General features: G+C 51.3%; 1 protein-coding gene across 1 annotated transcript in view; it reads left to right on the top strand.

Annotated features, from left to right (window-relative positions):
- The window catches only part of LOC104059944 (maltase-glucoamylase), a gene marked incomplete at its 5' end in the record, with an annotated part of 59027 nt that overhangs the window by 18678 nt on the left and 26008 nt on the right, over positions 1–14341 (top strand). The window contains 12 exons of the mRNA XM_054051844.1: positions 1064–1181; positions 2195–2366; positions 2751–2867; positions 3505–3659; positions 4885–4969; positions 5799–5855; positions 6753–6877; positions 8128–8216; positions 9134–9183; positions 10659–10829; positions 11899–12048; positions 13745–13957. Coding sequence (XP_053907819.1) covers positions 1064–1181; positions 2195–2366; positions 2751–2867; positions 3505–3659; positions 4885–4969; positions 5799–5855; positions 6753–6877; positions 8128–8216; positions 9134–9183; positions 10659–10829; positions 11899–12048; positions 13745–13957 — 1502 coding nt within the window. The remainder of the gene's footprint in view (positions 1–1063; positions 1182–2194; positions 2367–2750; positions 2868–3504; positions 3660–4884; positions 4970–5798; positions 5856–6752; positions 6878–8127; positions 8217–9133; positions 9184–10658; positions 10830–11898; positions 12049–13744; positions 13958–14341) is intronic.

Below are 14341 nucleotides of genomic sequence, written 5' to 3'. Positions count from 1 at the left end.
CCGATGGCCGTGGGATGGGCTCTTAGGGATGGAGGAGGAGGTCCTCCTCGGGATGGATATTTTTCTTCTTGAACTTTGCGCAGACTCAGTCTCCTCCGGCGGTTTTCAACCTCCTGAACCGAATGCAGCAGCGTTCGGCGTTCCAGTGCCCACTTATCAGTAGCCTTCTGCTAATGGCTCCGTCCTTATCAGCTTCCAAGGCCTTCAAGGCCAACACCGCCAGACTCCAACGAACGCTCCCAACCCCTCGTGTCTTCCTTTGCTCATCAGCAGTGCCCGAAGGCGCTCCAGGAAAGCTGGGGAGGGGCTTTCTCCAAGGGTTTGGAGTGACGCGATGAGGGGGAACGGCTTTTCATTGGAAGGGGGAAGGTTTAGAAGAAAATTAGGAAGAAATTCTTCACGCTGAGGGTGGGGAGGCCCAGGATGCTCCGAGAAGTGGTGGCTGCCCCATCCCTGGGGGTGTTGAAGGTCAGGTTGGACGGGGCTGGGAGCGTCCACATCCAGCGGGAGATGTCTCCGCCCATGGCAGGGGTTGTAACTGGATGGGCTTTGAGGTCCCTTCCAACAAAAAACATTCCGTGGTTCCATCCTTGCAGGTGAAATCCTTCTCGATGACAGTGAGATACGATCCAGGTTGATTTAAGCTTCTTAAGTGGAAAAAAACCAAAGCAAAATCTGTCTGCGAACCCCCACCGTCACCCAAGCTGCGTTGGTGTCCGTTTGCACAACCGTCGGGGGATAATTTTGCTTTTTGTGCATTGATTAATGTGAAATTTGGGAATTTTGATGACAGAAAAAGTTCTTTGTTAAAGCAAAGATGAAAAGAACTGGAAACCATTCGTGGTGTTGCGTGGCCCAGGGGACCACATCCCACTCCGGCTCTGGATCAGCGGAGTTGATGCAAACACCAAATTGAGCCAAGGGCCAATATTTCACGGGTGTGCGTGAAGGATAAGGATGGAAATGCTGTTTTCGATCCCTTAATTAAATGGATTAAGTTGTATTATCACAACATTATTAACTTCCATCAATTTAAATGCATCTCTGAACATCTTCCCTGCAGACGTTGTGGATAGGCTCTTGTTTTCCAAGACGCTCTGTATGGACGCGGTGCAGAACTGGGGGCAACATTATGATGTTCACAACCTTTACGGATACTCCATGATCCTCTCAACACAACGGTGAGGACTTCTTCTTAATATCTTCATAGCAACACCGTGAAGGACGGCCAAGGCCAAGGTCCTACACGCGGGTCAGGGCAATCTCCAGCACAAACACAGGCTGGGTGGAGAATGGACTGGAGACAGCCCTGAAGAGAAGAACTTGGGGTGTTGGGGGAGGAGAGGCTCAACTCGAGCTGGCAACGTGTGCTCGCAGCCAAGAAACCAACCGTGTCCAGGGCTGCATCCAATGACGTGGGACGAGGCTGAGGGAGGGGATTCCGCCTCTCTACTCTGCACTCATAAGACCCCACTTGGAGCCCTGCATCCCGTTCTGGAGTCCTCAGCACAGGAAGGACATGGAACTGTTTGAACAAGTCCAGAGGAGGCCATGGGGATGGTGGCCTGAAGGCTGAAGAGGGCTGAAGAACCTCTGCCACAAGGACAGGCTGAGAGAGTTGGGTTTGTTGAGCCTGGAGAAGGCTGTAGGGAGAACTTTGAGCGGCCTTCCAGTATGGAAAAGGGTTCCAGGAAAGCTGGGGAGGGTCTCTTGGTCAGGGAGTGCAGGGACAGGACAAGGGGGAACGGTTTTGAGCTGAAAGAGGGGAGACTGAGATGAGATCATGGGGAGAAATGTTCTCCTGTGAGGCTGGGGAGGCCCTGGCCCAGGTTGCCCCGAGCGGTGGTGGTGGCTGCCCCATCCCTGGAGGTGTTGAAGGCCAGATTGGATGGGGTTTGGAGCCCCTGATCCAGTGGGAGGTGTCCCTGCTGATGGCAGGGGGGTAGAACTGGATGGACTTTGAGGTCCCTTCCAACCTGACCCATTCCATGATACTGATTCTTGCTTTTAGGATTCCCTTGTCTTCAGGTGACTGATTTTCACCATCATGGCCCGGGTCAAGGGTTCAGCACTACCTTTCCTACCCTCACTTGACCAAGCTGATGGCACCATCCCCGGTTGCAGTGATTCCCACCACTTTTATTTTTTCTTTTCCTTTCTTCGGCCTAATTCCAACCTTTTGTTTGACTTCCAGAGCCATCGAAAGTTTGTTTCCTGGAAAACGAAGCTTCCTTCTCTCCAGGTCAACTTTTGCAGGGTCGGGGAAGTACGCCGGGCACTGGCTGGGAGACAACACGGCGTCGTGGGACCACCTCAAATGGGCGATCCCCGGGATGCTGGAATTCGGCCTGTTTGGAATCCCTTATGTATGAAAAGAGTGGATTATTGTACCATTGCCGGTTGTGTGTCCATGAAAACAGATCCACATGAGCCCATCTGGGTTAAACGGGACCAAGTGTGGTCTATAGAGCCCACCTGAACTAAACCCCATCACCTTTGATCATCTTGTCCAGAGCAGTGGTGGTGCCCCATCTTGGAAGCCGTTGAAGGCCGGGTTGGATGGGGCTCGGAGCCCCCGATCCAGTGGGAGGTGTCCGTGCCCATGGCAGGGGGTGGAGCTGGGTGGGTTTGGATGCTCCTTCCAACCCAACCCATAACGTTGGCTCTATGAACTCAGTCCTACGGCGTTGTTGGGTAGAGTTTGGAGGTGCAACGCGATGGCAACCAACGTGTTCTGTCTTTATTTTAAGATCGGAGCAGATATTTGTGGTTTCTTTGAAGACGTCACAGAGGAACTTTGCAGAAGGTGGATGCAAGTGGGAGCCTTTTACCCGTTTTCCAGGAATCACAACACCGAAAAGTGCATCGTAAGTGGAGTCTCTTCCTATGGGAACTTTTGTGGTACGCGTTTCTGTTCCAACAACTGAATCCTTCTATTCGTATCCCTGATCATTAAATAGCCAACGCGTTCAAAAGCTGTTGAACCTCATGCTTTGGGAGATCCTCCTTCCAAACGGTTGAGCTTCGTAGGGGTTAATTATGGGCGCCAGAGAATGCAATTAATATCATTTCTCCCATCATCATCTGACATCAAATTTGGTCCCTGTTGGTGGTTTCTATAATGAGGAGCAAATGCTTTCTGCTGTCTGAGGTCCCACCCCCATTTTTGGTGACACCTCTCGGTCGTGTCCTCAATGCTCTGTTGAACAGCAATAACCACAGAATCATTGAGCGATTTGGCTTGGAAGGGACCTCAAAGCCTTCCAGTTCCAGCACCTCCCATCGGATGTGGTTGCTCCAAGCCCCATCCAACCTGGCCTTCAACACCTCCAGGGATGGGGTGGCCGTGACTTCTCTGGACAACCTTGGCCAGGGCCTCCCCACCCTCACAGGAGAACATTTGTCCCTAAGATCTCATCTCAGTCTCCTGTGTCCTCTCGCTGCCGTCCCTGATCAAAAGCTCTTCTGGAGGCCCCACGTGCATCTTCTGCCATATGTTTTCAGCCCCAGGATCCAGCTGTCTTCGGAGCAGATTCCGTTTTGGTTGAAACCTCAAAGCACTACTTGAACATCCGCTATACGCTGCTGCCCTACCTCTATACGCTCTTCTACAAAGCGCACACCCAAGGGAGCACAGTGGTACGGCCGCTTCTCCACGAGTAAGTTGACCTTCGCAATTGTAGAACGAAGGAATTCAGACACTGAGATGCTGCTGGAGATTTGCCAAACCCACCCGTAGTTTGTGACACGTGCCGCTCATCGTCGTACCTACAGGTGTCTACATCCACAAACCCATCATTTTAGAGTAATGGGGTCATCAGTGACCGTCTGTCATTGTTGGACGCGTGGCGATGGTGCTGTTGGATTCAAAACGTCATCGGCAGCTGACGGAATGTTTCTCTGTTGAGATAGAGTTTAACATTTTCTCATCTTTGGTTTCTTGAAGCTCTTGAGTAGAACTAGGTTAAGACCAGGTGCTCCTAGATGTGCTTAGGATCACAGAATCATCAGTCTTCAAGGCTGGAAAAACCCTCTAAGATCGAGTCCAACCATCAGCCCAACCCCTCTCTGCCTACTAAACTGTGTCCCAAAAGGTCCCCTCCCTACGTGTTTTGAACACCTCCAGCGATGGTGACTCCACCACTGCCCCGGGCAACTTCTTCCACAGCTTCACCATTCTGCCATAAAGGAACCTTTCCCAACGTCCAACCCAAACCTCCCCCGGTGCAACTTGAGGCCTTCTCCTCTCATCATACAGTCATAGAATCGTTGAGGTTGGAAAAGACCTCTAAGCTCCTCCCGCCCAACCGTCAGCCCAACCCCCCTGTGCCTGTTAAACCCTGTCCTGAAGTGCCACCTCTACGCGTGGTTTGAGCCCCTCCAGGCATGGAGACTCCACCACTGCTCTGCGCAGCCTCTTCCAATGCTTCACCACTCTGTCAGTAAAGATGTTTTATATCTCAATATCCAACCCCAAACCTCCCCCCGGTGCAACTTGAGGCCACTTCACCTCATCCCATCCCTCGTTCTTTGGGAGAAGAGCCCAGAACCCACCTCACTACACCCTCCTTTCATGGAGCTGCAGAGAGCAATGAGGTCTCCCCTCGGCCTCCTCTTCTCCAGACTGAACACCCCCAGGTTGCTCAGCCGCTCTTCCGCACTTATCCATATCCAAAATTAACGCATAAGCAATTAATGAGCTGTGAATTAACTTAACCTCCAACTGCCTCCACCAAAAATAGCCCCGAGTGGCACCAAAGGGCACTTCGCAAGAGTGATTCTGCACAACCGAGACCATAAAGCGTTAGAATTCCTCATAATAAGAACAATGAAGGTGTTATTAATTAATAACAACTAATTAATGCCACTTTCCCATTTGTTTAGGTTTTATTCCGAAGAGGCGACGTGGGGTGTGGATAAGCAGTTCCTGTGGGGTCCTGGGCTCCTCATCACGCCTGTGCTCGATCCCGTAGGTCTCATTTCTTGCTGCCTTGTGATGAATTCCCGAGGGCACCGCGTTTTCCCCAGGGAATTGCAGAAGCTCCTCCCAAAAGTTAAATTGCTCAACCTTCTGTTCCCACCGGTATTTACGACCGCCTTTGGAAGCTGCCCTTGGCTTTTCGGTCTTGTTCAGGCTCAGGGTGGTGCTGTGCACAGAATGTCCTGGGTTGGATGAGACCCACAAAGACCATTGAGTCCAACTGCTGTCCATGCACAGAACCCCAACGTTCACACCGTGTGGCTGAGGGTTTTGACCAAATCCTTCTGCAATATTGTCAATGCCCCTTCCAACCTTCTCTTGAACCCCTCCAGGGATGGGGCACCACCACCGCTCTGGGCACTCTGGGCCGGGGCCTCCCCACCCTCACAGGAGAACGTTTCTCCCTAAGATCTCATCTCAATCTCCGTTCTCGCTGCTTAAACCCAATCCCCTCGTCCTGTCCCCGCGCTCCCTGGTCAAGAACCCATCTCCAGATCTCTTGGAGGTTTCCTGTTGCTCCGTTACCTCTGTTTTCCGGTCGTCCGGGGATTCTGTGATTGTCTTCAGTTTTGGCCATCGTAGAAAGATGTGACAGAAGACAAAACACCGAGTGGGAATAGGAATAATTTTCTCGTTATGCTTTACTATGATTGTGGAAGTTTGGGCTTATTTTTGGTTGTGTTTCTTCTCCCGTTCAGTCGAGGTGGAGGAGCAATAGAGCGGTTGGGTGGGCATCTGCCCACCAGCCGAGGTCAGCCCCACGTGTGGGATTAACGTAGCTTTGAATGTGAAAGTGACGGTTGTCTTCCCCTTCCAGGGGGTGAGCGTCATCCAAGCGTATATTCCTGACGCCGTCTGGTACGACTACGACTCGGTGAGTCAGCGGGATGGGGGTTTCCAAGCGAGGTCACATCAGCGGGGGCTGAAATCACGATTTACGGAATCACGGAGTGGTTTCGGTTGGAAGGGACCTCAAAGATCATCCAGCGCTGACCCTGCTCTGATGGGGAGGGACACCTCCCACTGGCTCAGGGGCTCCAAGCCCCATCCAACCTGGCCTGGAACCCCTCCAGGAGTGGGGCAGCCACCACCCCACCCTCAGCGTGAAGAATTTCTTTCTAACGTACACTCTAAATCTTCCCTCTTCCAATTTAAAGCCGTTCCTCTTCGTCCCATGGCTCCAGGCCCTTGGACAAAACCCCTCCCCAGCTTTCCTGGAGCTCTGTGCTCTACTGGAAGCTGCTCTAAGGTCTCCCCGTAGCCTTCTCTTCTCCAGGCTGAGTAACCCCACCCGTCTTGGCCTCTCCTCGTGGCAGAGGCGCTCCAGCCCTGCCGTCACCTCTGTGACCTCCTTTGGAAATCAGCTTCCGGAAAACAATTTCCCACTGCTTTGGGTTTAGTTGGCAGAAAAGAGACGAGGTTTGACCCAGACATCTCAGAAGGACTCGGTGGTGGTGGGATGGTGCAGTGTGGTAGACCGGTACGGCTGCATTGATGATCATGAAGGTCTTCTTCAAGCAAATGATTCTATGATTCACCTCTCCCGAGTGGCAGCTGAGGGGACGAGAGGAAATGGTCTGAGGTTGTGTCAGGAAGGTTCAGATCAGACATCAGGAAACATTCCTTCACCCACAGGGTCATTGGGCGCTGGCAGAGGCTGGAACGGGTGATCTTTAACGTCCCTTCCACCCCAAACTATTCTATGAGTCCATGAGGAATGAAGGAAGCAGCAACTCATGCCATCCGCCCCTTTTCCATCCTCGTCCATCAGGGCGCAAGACTCTGGTTGAGGAAACAGTGGACGGATGTGTACCTTCCCGAGAACAAAATGGGGCTTCACTTGAGAGGAGGTTACGTCTTCCCCTTCCAAAGGCCGTCCACCACAACGGAGGCGAGGTAAGCGTCCAGAGCAAAGGTTTTCCTTCGCTAAATTGACTTCAAATGTGATCTCCAGAAGGGGCTCGGGGTCACCGGGTTGCGGAAAGAAAAGTTGCATTTAGCATTTGTGTTCTTATCTTTATCATCATCGTCATCATCGCTACTATTTAATTACTATCGTTACGTTATTAAATCACAATGTTATGTAATCATCGGTGGTATCTTTAGAAACATCTTTAGTAGCTTTATTATTTATTGAATCATAAAGTTGAGTCATATTTATTGAATCAGAATAGCTTTACTATTTATTGGACCTCCAAGGTCTTTTCCAACCAAGTGATTCTAAGATAAAGTCATGGAATAGTTTGAGTTGGAAGGGACCTCAAAGCCCATCCATTTCCACCACAGCTCCCGCTGCGTGTGGTTGCTCCAAGCCCCGCCCGGACTGGCTTTGAAGCTTTTCAACGCGTTTTGTATCTTAATGCGATGGTTTAAATAACGTTCATAGCATAAGAACGTTCCAGTTGGGCAGGAGGTCCCCCAGCTCCGCTTTGCTGCTGGTTTGGTGACCGTGTCCCTCAGCAGCTAAAGGAAACGGGATGGGTTCATAGATTCATAGAGCAGTTTTGGTTGGAAGGGACTTCAAAGCCCATCCAGTCCCACCCCTGCCATGGGCAGGGACACCTCCCACTGGATCGGGGGCTCCAAACCCCATCCAACCTGGCCTGGAACCCCTCCAGGGATGGGGCACCACCACTGCTCTGGGCACTCTGTTCCAGGACCTCCACACCCTCACTACAAAACATTTCTCCCTAAGATCTCATCTCAGTCTCCCCTCTTTCAGCTCAAAACCATTCTCCTCATCTTCTCCCTACGCTCCTGATCCAGAGTCCCTCACAAACCTTCCTGGAGCCCTTTCGGTGCTGAAAGCTCCTCTAAGGTCTCCTCAGAGCCTTTCCTCCTTCAGGCTGATGGTGCCCAATCCCAAACGAGCCCCATTTGATACGATTTAGCATTTCCATTTGGAAATTCCCTAAGAACCGTCAGTCAGAAGTCGCTGCCCTCACCAACGACAAAAGGTATTTGATGATTAACGAGAGAGCTGAGATTGTTTCTTGTCCAGCACTTTCAAATCTCAGCATGGATTGTACACCTTTGCACGCAAACCCTTGGACGCGACGCCCTTGGACATCTGAGGACGAGTGGACTTTCTTCTCAAAGGCTTCCAACCCACTGAGCGCTGGGCTCTTGTCTTTTTGGTTCCTCAGCCGCAAGAATCCCATGGGACTCATCGTTGCCCTGGATGACAACGGCGAAGCAGTAGGGGACTTATTCTGGGATGATGGAGAATCGACAGGTGAGGCTCTATCAAGGGGTGGGGTGAAGTAAGGAGGACAATCAAAGTGTGGTTGGAATCATTGAGCTGATTGTATTGAAGGAGGAGAAAGTAAAATCGCCAGTCTTTAAAATATAATATTAAATATAATATTAAATACGTGTATGGAAGTGTTGGAAGAGATCCAGAGGAGGCCACGGAGATGATCTGAGGGCTGGAGAACCTCTGCTGTGAGGGCAGGCTGAGAGAGTTGGGGTTGTTCGGCCTGGAGAAGGCTCTGAGGAGAGCTTAGAGCAGCTTCCAGTATGGAAAGGGGCTCTGGGAAAGCTGCGGAGGGGCTTTCTCCAAGAGCCTGGAGTGAGAGGACGACAGTGAATGGCTTTAAATTGGAAGGGGGAAGGTTTAGATGAGACGTCACCGTGAGGGTGGTGAGGCCCCGGCCCAGGTCGCCCAGAGAAGCGGTGGCTGCCCCATTCCTGGAGGTGTTGAAGGCCACGTTGGACGTTGCTTGGAGCAACCGGATCCAGTGGGAGGTGTCCCCATGACAGGGAGGGGAGCTGGATAGGCTTTGAGGTCCCTTCCAACCCGAACCATTCCATGATTCCATTATAGGTAACTCAATAGGTAACTTTCAAACTCAACGAAGACGACAAAAAATAACAGGAGTTCAGGAAAACGTAGAAATATTGACGCCTCGGATCAATTTGACGAAGGTTTTGATCTGCCTGAATGTCAAACATCGACACTCATTCCCCCCTCTGCAAACTCTAATTGGGATTCAAAAGAATGGTGGAGGTTCTCCCATTCTCCATGGGGAAGCTTTTGAGGGCAATTCCAATGCTAATATTAATTACCCCTCATTTTGACCTTCTGGGCTTTCCTCCTCAAATGCTGCTCCACTCCACACCACAACTGTAATTTTTCTCTCCACGTTTTAGGGACCGTTGACAGCAAATCCTACATTTCTTACGACTTTAAGGTTTCCAATGTAAGTACGGGGTTTTAAAGGATCTGAGTTTTCACGGCGTCGATACAGGTGGAGGATGATACGGTTGAGAGTGGCTCTGCGGAGGAGGACTTGGGGTGCTGTTGATGAGAAGCTAATTTTAATCAGTAATTCTTTCTGGGCAAAGAGTTTTAATGGGTAATTCTTCCTGGGGAAATTCCTTCCCCCCTCCCTATTTGCCTAAAATATTGACTAAAACACGATTATTTGATGAGTCCAAGAGGGCCCTCGCAATGCGTTTTCACTTGACCGAGACGGCAATCGGGTTATTGCCTTATCTCCCCCGAATTAATGCCTGAAGATTCCCAGTTTCCTCCCACTTCATAGAACGGCAATAGATGTTTGTAGAGTTTATAACGCTTCATAGAGCAGAAACTCTGGAAAGCACCAATTAAGATACGAAAGGAGAGGAACAGATCGTTTGTGAGGTGAAAAAATTACAAAACCCCCTTCTATGGTGGAAAAAAAATGTTGCAGTGACCACAATGAGAGCAACAGCGAGGCCAGAAAATGCCAAAAAACGGAGCATCCACAGTTTAATTCCTTATGGTGGTAAAGAGGTGTTGAATCGGTGTTGGTGGCAGCCGTGGAGAGGGTGAACTCATCTAAAATCAGTCAATAGACGTGGGAAGAGCGTGGTGTGTCCATGTCAAGAGGTGTGGATGCGCTGTAGGCATACAGACGCCATGCGTGGAGTACAGAAGCGTCCGTGATATCCACCGCGAGGTGCTGGGGGAGGAGAAGCTCAACGTGAGCCGACAACTGCGCCCCCAGCCCAGAAGACCAACCGTGTCCTGGGCCGCATCCGAAGATGTGTGGCCAGCAGGGAGGGAGGGGGTTCTGCTCCTCTCTGGTGAGACCTCATCAGGAGTACTCGGAATCCCCGGCATAAGAAGTAGATAGAGCTGTTGGAGTGAGTCCAGAGGTGGCCACGGAGATGATGCGAGGGATGGAGCACCTCTACTACGAGGCCAAGCTGAGAGAGTTGGAGTTCTTCATCCTGGAGAAGAGAAGGCTCCAGGGAGACCTTAGAGCAGCTTCCGGCACCTGAAGGGGGCCGACGAGAAAGCTGGGAAGGGATTTCCTCCAAGGGCCTGGAGTGATAGGATGAGAGCAAAAAGTCGGAAGGGTGAAGGTCTAAGTAAGGCGATAGGAAGAAATCCTTCACGCTGAGGGTGGGGAGGTCCTGGTCCGGGTGGTCCAGGGCAGTCATGGTGCCCCCATCCTGGAAACATTCCAGGCCAGGTTGGATGGGGCTTGGATCAATCTGATCCAGTGGGAGGTGTCCCTGCCCATAATGGGGAGTTGGAACTGAGTGGGTTTTGAGGTCCCTTCCGACCCATTACGTGATTCTATGTTTCTGCAACGCAGAAATTAAAAGAAAAGAAAATGTCACTTTTCAATTTAAATCAGGAGAAATTTGGGCACCTCAATGAAATTCTTTCTTTATTCCTCAGAATGTTCTAGAAATGAATGTCACGAACAACAACTACGCTGATCCAAACCAACTGAAGTTTGAAGAAATCAAAATACTGGGATTGCCGCAGGCGGTGGTGTCGCTTACGGTGCTGCACAACAATGTTGTACAAAATTCATCCCCTAACATCACGTATAACGCTGCGGATAAGGTAAATAACGAGAGGAAAACCAGAACGAAGAACTCTGGAGCTCTTCCCTTTCTGTTTTAAGCGTCGAAAAGGAGAATACTCAGTTCTATGACAAATGCCACGGTTTGAGTGACGTCTCGTTACTCCATCAAGGTTGGGGCAATCCCAAGCACAAATCCAGGTTGGGTTGGGAATGGGTTTGGAGCAACCATAAGGAGAAGGACTTGGGGTGCTGGGGGAGGAGAAGCTCAACTTTAGGCGGCACTGTGAGCTCACAGCCCAGAAACCAACCGCGTCCTGGGCTGCATCCAAAGCCGTGGGAGCAGCAGGGCCAGGGAGACGCTTCTGACCCTCTGCTCCGCTCTGCTGAGACCCACCTGGAGCCCTGTGTCCCGTTCTGGAGTCCTCAGCACAGAAAGGACACGGAGCTGTTGGAGCGAGTCCAGAGGAGGCCACGGAGATGATCCGAGGGCTGAAGAACCTCCCGTATGGGAGAGATGGGGTTGTTCAGCCTGGAGAAGAGAAGGCTGTGGAGAGACCTTAGAGCAGCTTCCAGTGCTGAAAGGGGCTCCAGGAAAGCTGGGGAGGGGCTCTGGATCAGGGAGGGCAGGGAGAGGATGAGGGGAATGGTTTTGAGCTGAAAGAGGGGAGATTGAGGTGAGATCTTAGGAAGAAATGTCCTCCTGTGAGGGTGAGGAGGCCCTGGCCCAGGGTGCCCAGAGCAGTGGTGGTGCCCCATCCCTGGAGGGGTTCCAGGCCAGGTTGGATGGGTTTGGAGCCCCTGATCCGGTGGGAGGTGTCCCTGCCCATGGCAGGAGGTGGGTCTGGATGGGCTTTGAGGTCCCTTCCAACCCGACCCCTTCCTTGATTTGGTGATTCTTGTTTTTAAGGAATCATGGAAATGTTTGGGTTGGAAGGGACCTTAAAGATCATCCCGTTCCAACCCCCGTGCCACGGGCAGGGACATCCCGCTGGATGAGAGTGCCCAAGGCCCATCCAACCTGGCCTGGAACCCCTCCAGGGATGGGATCTGAGAAAAACACTGCTGGGAGGTGGAATTTAATCGCCTTCGATTCTTTACCGTTCACAGGTGGCTCTCATACAAGGACTCCAGCTGGAGCTTGGAAAGTCGTACTCCTTAAGATGGACCTTAGGAATCAGCGACAACGAAAAATACGATTGTTATCCTCATCAGGATTCTTCCAAGGAGAAATGCGAACAGCTCGGCTGTGCCTGGACCGTAAGCAAAACTTTGTGGAAACCAATTTGGAAAGAAACACGTTAAGAACTGTAACTTTGGTTTTGTCGGATTTAAGAGTCTCATTAATCTTAAAAGCGTTTGATTTCAAAAAATAGGTGGTTTATCGGTCATTCTCGAGCCCTTCCGGTCTCCTGAGTGTGTGAAAAATAGAGAAGAAGGCTGCGTGGCCTTGAAAGGTGGTGACAAAGGACATTAGGGCTCTGCAAGGTTGAATAGATTTGAGATTCCCATCTTCACGCCACTCCCTGCCGGTGGAGCTGGGACGTAGGATCATAGAATCGCTTGGTTGGGAAAGATCATTGAGTCAAATGGTCCCTGTCCACTACTGAACCGGATCCCTCAGCACCTCATCTGCTCAGCTTTTGAACCCCTCCAGGGATGGGGACTCCACCACCTCCCTGGACGGCCTCTGCCAGGGCCTGAGAACCCTTTCGGTGAAATTTTTTCTGGTATCCAATCTGAACCTCCCCTGGTGGAGCTTGAGGCCATTCCCCCTTGTCCTGTCCCCTGTCACTTGGGAGAAGAGCCCAGCTCCCTCCTCTCCACAACCTCCTTTCAGGTAGTCGTAGAGAGTAATAAGATCTCCCCTCAGCCTCCTCTTCTCCAGGCTAAACAACCCCAGCTCTCTCAGCCGCTCCTCGTCAGACGTTCTCCAGCCCCTCACCAGCTTCGTTGCTCTTCTCTGGACACACTCCAGAGCCTCAACATCCTTCTTGTGGTGAGGGGCCCAGAACTGAACACAGTATTCGAGGTGCGGTCTCACCAGTGCTGAGTACAGAGGGAGAATCCCCTCCCTGGCCCTGCTGGTGACCCCATTTCTGATCCAAGCCAAGATGCCGTTGGCCTTCTTGGCCACCTGGGCACACTGCTGGCTCATGTTCAGTTGGTTGTCAACCAGCACCCCCAGGTCCTTCTCCTCCGTGCAGCTCTCCAGCCATTCTTCCCCCAGTCTGTAGCGCTGCATAGGGTTGTTGTGCCCCAAGTGCAGGACCCGGCATTTGGCCTTGTTGAACCTCATCCCATTGGCCTCAGCCCAGCCTGTTCAGATCCCTTTGGAGCCTCCTCCAGCAGATCCACACTTCCTCCCAGCTTAGTGCCTTCTGCAAACTTGCTGAGGGTGCGTTTGACCCCTTCACCCAGGTCAGTGATAAAGACATTGAACTGAAGATCCAACTTCAGAGCAATTTCATTTCTTCTATTCAATTACAAAGGAAGGTCAAAGGAGCTTTCCTTTTCCTATCAGGGTCTCCAACGGATAAACCACAATTCCCAGTGGGCATTTTAAAGACAAGTTGTGTGAGTAAAGAAACGTAGAAGCTGATGGAGATGTTACATCTGACTCCGTTAATAGCTTTTGGGCCCATCTCGCAGGTGGCCAAAGTGGGCAGAGGCTGTAAAGACCTCAAGGTCCTTTATGGTAGGGTTGAAGTGAAGGCCACAGACAGAGGGAATATGACATCGTCATCACTTGATAATGGCACAGAGTGGACCAAACAACCTTGAAGTAATTAATTTTATCTAAAATAGTATTGAGGTGGTTGGGTTCAACGCAGCTTCTTTATTGGTCGAGAGCGGTAGCTGGTTAGAACCTCCAGGGGTGGGGTTTCCATGGCTTCTCCGAGCAGCCGTCGCCGGTGCCTTGGTTTCCTCACCAGCCCCGTGTTTCCATCTGCAGGAAGTTGACTCTGCATCAAACATTCCATACTGCTATTACGACAGCCCCAACAATGCTTATTCCGTTGCCGACATCGAATACACACCCTCCGGCGTGACGGCCAATCTCACCTTCAGCAGCAGCAACCTCAAAGCCTACGAGAAATCAACGTTGCCCATCAGCACCCTTCGCCTGGAGGTGAAATATCACAGCGACCACATGCTGCAGTTTAAGGTCAGGCAGAATGTCTCCGAGTCTGTGTTGTTCCCCCGGGCAGAATTTCTGGGAATAAGGTTTCCGGTCAATTTTGTGTTATACGGACAATGCTTTGTCATCCAAAGAAGTTTCTCCTGTTAACCAAACGGCTTTTGCTGCCCTTGGTCTCGATTCGGCTCACACCAATTTCTTTGATACAGAAAACCTGAAGAAAAATCCCTTAAAACTGACTAAAAATCCATAGAATCATTGAATGGTTTGGGTTGGACCTCAAAGCCCATCCGGTTCCAACCCCTGCCATGGGCAGGGACACCTCCCACTGGATCGGGGGCTCCAAGCCCCATCCAACCTGGCCTGGAACCCCTCCAGAGAGGGGCAGCCACGGCTCCCCCGGGCAGCCCG

Source organism: Cuculus canorus, chromosome 30 (assembly GCF_017976375.1).
Source record: "Cuculus canorus isolate bCucCan1 chromosome 30, bCucCan1.pri, whole genome shotgun sequence".
Taxonomy (NCBI): Eukaryota; Metazoa; Chordata; class Aves; order Cuculiformes; family Cuculidae; genus Cuculus; species Cuculus canorus.
The sequence above is the reverse complement of the archived record's forward strand: the minus strand, read 5'-3'. Positions and strand labels throughout refer to the sequence as shown.